The following is a 1,497-nucleotide window of genomic DNA, read 5'->3' on the forward strand; positions in this document are numbered from 1 at the left end:
AAAATGGCGCCCTCGAAAAAGGCGCCCTATGGTGCTTATATTGTACTATGTAGTGTGTGTACTTCTTCTGCATGTACATGTATATACTGTACAAGATGATTTATTGGCAAGGAATTAATATTGGCGATTGGTGGTTTTATGAAAAAATCGCCAATATAACATCCACCGTTTTGTTTCAATCTGAGCATGCTCAATGGCACGTGGCACAAAATTGCCATTATAAGATCTGCCATTAACTTTCTACTGGCAAATTCGCCAAATAAAAGTTGCAGTTATATTATACAATGTACAACGTACATGTACACGAAATAATAATTTTTAAATTATTTTTATAGGTTTTATTAAAGCACATTGATAAAACTGAATTGCTAAATTCATTACAAAAAGTATCACATCACAAGTCACAAAACTGGTAAGCACATCACTATGCACTCAATCATACTCAATGTGTACATGTACATGTGTATTTGTAATTATGTTGGTATTTTTTCATTACTAGTAAACATATTCATATTTTGTGTTTTATAAATATTGACATAGTTTTAAGGAAGTGGTTATGCAACACATGAAGAGTTTACATAAACATTATATGTACATTTACATTGTACACATATTTGTGCTTTATTGATATATGTGTACAATTGTAAAATTAAACGTGTACACAAAAATTTAGTTAACACGTACATGTGTATCAGTACAAGCAAAGGACATAGTTGTATGTTCAACACAAATGCATCGTTTCAGGGAAAGTTGTTTTCAGCTGCTACGCTACGTGTACATGTACATGTATATATGGCAATATTCATGCATGCATGTATATATGCATGTGTTGTTCTGCTGGTACATATATCAAGTGATCTTTGTTTGTCAGCTCAGTCTTGTGATAGAAAGGATGGAAAGGAATTATACTTTTACTGGTGATTTCAGTCCTGAGGCAGTAGCAGCAGTTCTTAGTATTGAGATGATACTAGCTCTCATAGCTAATGGTGTTGTGCTAGTCATTACTATTTATCAAAGGAAGTCCTGGAAACAATCATTAACAATATTCTTTACTTCTCTCATACTGGCACACCTTGTATTGACACTCTATCTTCCTTTCTCCATTGCTGCATTAGCTGCTCGTGAATGGGTTGTTGGTGGCACTGAAGAAGAAAAGCAAGGAACCTGTGGCTTTACTGCTTTTGTGATTTTATTCAGTGTCTATGTGATGCTCATGACTCTAAGTCTTGTCTCAATTGATCGGTTCCTTTCCATTGTAAAGCCTCATCTCCACAAGCGGTTCATGAGTCCAAGGGTAGCTCTGGTCCTTGTCATTATTGTGTGGAGTTTTGATTTACTTTTCTTTTCTACTGGATTCATTGATGGCTCTGGTGTTGAATTCCGCTATATAGATTATCTGGGAGTCTGCTATGCTTTTACTACCAGCCCAGTTATGGCCATCTTTCGTTTTTTCTTTGCTTCGTTGATATTTATAATCATCATTGTCACATCAATTTG

The 1,497-nt window shown here is 34.9% G+C and overlaps 1 protein-coding gene across 1 annotated transcript; it reads left to right on the top strand.

The window, feature by feature from the left end:
- Nucleotides 1–892: 892 nt before the first annotated feature.
- Nucleotides 893–1,492, top strand: LOC109592706 (G-protein coupled receptor 161-like; the record flags this gene model as incomplete). The annotated part of the gene is made up of 2 exons (XM_020008090.1): nucleotides 893–953; nucleotides 999–1,492. Coding segments are annotated over exons 1-2 (555 nt in total), but the record flags the coding sequence as incomplete, so codon positions are not given.
- Nucleotides 1,493–1,497: the final 5 nt, after the last annotated feature.

Source organism: Amphimedon queenslandica, unplaced genomic scaffold (assembly GCF_000090795.2).
Source record: "Amphimedon queenslandica unplaced genomic scaffold, v1.1 AMPQUscaffold_4206_Cont23811, whole genome shotgun sequence".
Lineage (NCBI taxonomy): Eukaryota > Metazoa > Porifera > Demospongiae > Haplosclerida > Niphatidae > Amphimedon > Amphimedon queenslandica.